At 46.1% G+C, this 3,251-nt stretch overlaps 1 protein-coding gene across 1 annotated transcript; it reads left to right on the forward strand.

The window, feature by feature from the left end:
- The first annotated feature begins 248 nt into the window (after positions 1 to 248).
- LOC124673057 (root-specific lectin-like) lies at positions 249 to 809 on the forward strand. Its single transcript, XM_047209191.1, has one exon. It carries the CDS (start codon positions 249 to 251, stop codon positions 807 to 809), a length of 561 nt encoding a protein of 186 aa, XP_047065147.1.
- The last annotated feature ends 2,442 nt before the right edge of the window (positions 810 to 3,251 follow it).

Raw genomic sequence — 3,251 nt, forward strand, 5'->3', positions numbered from 1 at the left:
GTGTAACCTATGGTGTAATCGTTGATGAAATAATAAAAGCCAATACACCTCCATTGATGTAGAGGCTAACGCTACGTACGCCTCCATTTAAAAAAAAATAAACAAAGTTGGGACATCGTTATTGTATGGACAGAGGCGTAGGTGGCCCTATATATGAAACGGTATCATCATCACCAACTCCTCGCCCACACAGTTCCTCCAAGCCAAAAGAGGTGAAGAAGACGATGAACAAGGTGCTCTGCGTGGCCATGGCGTTCGCCTTGGCCTCGGTGGCCGCACACGCCCAGCAGTGCGGCAAGCAGGCCGACGGCATGGAGTGCTCCGAAAACCTGTGCTGCAGCAAGTACGGGTACTGCGGGCTGGGCGCCGACTACTGCGGCAACGGGTGCCAGAGCGGCGCCTGCCACGCCAGCAAGCGCTGCGGCAGCCAGGCCGCCGGCGTGGCGTGCCCCAACAACTACTGCTGCAGCCAGTCCGGCTACTGCGGTTTAGGCGACGTCTACTGCGGCGCCGGCTGCCAGAGCGGCCCCTGCCAGGCCGGAATCAGGTGCGGCCAGCAAGCCGGGGGCGAGGTGTGCGCCAACAACTTCTGCTGCAACCGGGATGGGGTCTGCGGCCTCGGCTCGGGTAACTGCGGGTACGGCTGCCAGAGCGGGGCTTGCGTCACCCTAGGGATATGCGGAGCCTGGGGCGTTTGCACCAATAACTATTGTTGTGGCAAGCATGGATATTGTGGCCTCGGCGACATATATTGTGGGCAGGGCTGCCAGAGCGGCGCCTGCTATGCAACTCCATCTCTCCCAAAATAAGATGATGCATACTACTAATTTTGGTTTTCGTCAAAGTTAAACTTTGTAATCTTCTATTGAATATATATAAAAAATTATAGCAATATCTACAATATTATCTCAATGTTATTAGAATCCGCATGAAATAAATTTTATATTATATGTATTTGGTATTATAGAAATTAATATATTTTCATATATATAGCTGAATCAACTTTATAAAGTTTAACTTTCACCAAACCTAATATGCATCTTAAATTGGGAAGGAGGAACTACTCATTGTGAGTTATTACTATGGTTTTGCTAGAAATCAAGCGCCTGATTTTTATTAAGTCTAAGTCGATTTTTTAGTCATCTGATTTGTCTCGTGATCCATGCTGATATGGGAAGTGCAAGTGGATTTCAACTGGTATTTCTTAGTTGCGCACGAGTTGCAACTCATATTTTCTCAATTACACAGGGGTTGCAACAAATATTTTTTTAGTTGCATATAGGTTCCAACTGATATTTGCGCATATATTGCAACTTGTATTTTTCCGGTTGCGCATGGGCTGCAATTGGTATTTTCTCACCTGCGTACTAGTTGCAGCTGATATTTTCTCAGTTACACATAAGTTGTAACTAATATTTCTCAGTTGTGCATAAGTTGTAGCTAATATTTTCTCAGTTACATACGTGTTCATATTTTCTCAGTTGCGTATGGGTTGCAACTTGTATTTTTTCAATTACATATGCAAATTGAATAGCTAAGAAATTAACTTAGACATAATAAAAATCAGTCGATATCTAGGCGCTCCTTTATTATTATGACCAAAATAACAGTATTGCAATGGCAAATACTACTTCCTTGTTTCAAGTTACATAGTATAATATACTAGGACAAAGCCCGTGAGTTGCTCCGGTGCCCTAGGCAGCGGCATCGTCCGCATCGACGCGGCGTTCCTTGACACCAGCCCCGTCGCTGGGCTGCGTCGTGTGTAGGGTTCGTAGCATAGAAAACAAAAAAATTCCTACCGCAAGAACGAATAACAAGCCAAGATCTAATCTAGTAGATGGTAGCAACGAGGTGAAGATCAACATACCCTCGAAGATCGCTAAGCGTTAACGAGATAAATATCGTGGTGGATGTAGTCGATCACTTGCCGCTTTCAAAAACGCGTAGAAGATCTTGACGGTGCCACAATCGGGCAGCACCTCCGCACTCGGTCACACGTACGGTGTTGATGAAGACGTCCTTCTCTCTGTTCCAGCGGGCAGCGGATGTAGTAGATCCTCCTCGGATTCCCGCTAGCAAGACGGCGTGGTGACGGTGGTGGTGATCTCCGGGAGGGCTTCGCTATAAGCGTTGCGGGAAAAGAAGGAGGAGGGAGTAGCTAGGGTTTGGAAGAACGGGGTTGCTTGGGCGCCGACCTGGGAGCCCTTTGGTGGTGCGGCCAAGGTGTATCCAGCCCTCTCCCTCTCCCTCTCTTTATATAGGTGGAACCCCCAAGGGTTTGCCCAAAATCCGAATAAGAGTCCAACTCAAAACCTTCCATATGGGTGAAACCTAGGGGAAGTGGGACTCCTCCCTTTCCTTCCCCTATGGCCGGCCATGGTGGTGGAGTCCACCATGGACTCCACCTTCCCCTTTGGTCGGCCTAGGGTTTGTGGAGTCCATCCGGGACTCCACCTTCCATGGTGATTTCTTTCGGAAGGTTCTAGAACATTCTAGCGCCTTCCATAAATGCACCGGATCATTTCCAAACTTGAAAAGTGACTTCCAATATATGAATCTTATTCTCCGGACCATTCCGGAACTCCTCGTGATGTCCTGGATCCCATCCGAGACTCCGAACAACATTTGAACACCATTCCATATTCCATATCTACTTAAAACGATATTAAACCTTAAGTGTGTCACCCTACGGTTCGAGAACTATGCGGACATGATCGAGACTCCTCTCCGATCAATAACTAATAGCGGGTCCTGGAGATCCATAATAGCTCCCACATATTCAACGATGACTTCATGATCGAAAGAACCATTCACATAAAATAACAATTCCCTTTGTCTCGCAATATTTACTTATCCGAAGTTTGATCGTCGGTATCTCCATACCTAGTTCAACCTTGTTACTAATAAGTACTCTTTACTCGTATCGTGATATGATATCCCTTGTGAACCAGACACATGCTTGCAAGCTAATTAGATATCATTCCACCGAGAGGGCCCAGAGTATATCTCTCCGTCATTAGGATGGACAAATCCCACTATTGATACAAGTGCCTCAACCCTATACTTTCCGAACACTTAATGACACCTTTATAACAACCCATTTACGCAGTAGTGTTTGGTGTCATCAAAGCATCCATCCGGTATAGGTGATTAACAAGATCTCATCGTCGAAGGATTAAGTTACTATGCATATTAAAGTTTGAAGCATAAAGAACTAAATGACTTGATCATATGCTACGCTTACTATG

This window comes from Lolium rigidum, chromosome 7, assembly GCF_022539505.1.
Source record: "Lolium rigidum isolate FL_2022 chromosome 7, APGP_CSIRO_Lrig_0.1, whole genome shotgun sequence".
NCBI classification, from domain to species: Eukaryota; Viridiplantae; Streptophyta; class Magnoliopsida; order Poales; family Poaceae; genus Lolium; species Lolium rigidum.

Excerpts from the sequence above, each read along its gene's own strand:
- LOC124673057 (XM_047209191.1), top strand. The coding sequence starts at position 249 with ATGGCGTTCGCCTTGGCCTCGGTGGCCGCACACGCCCAGCAGTGCGGC.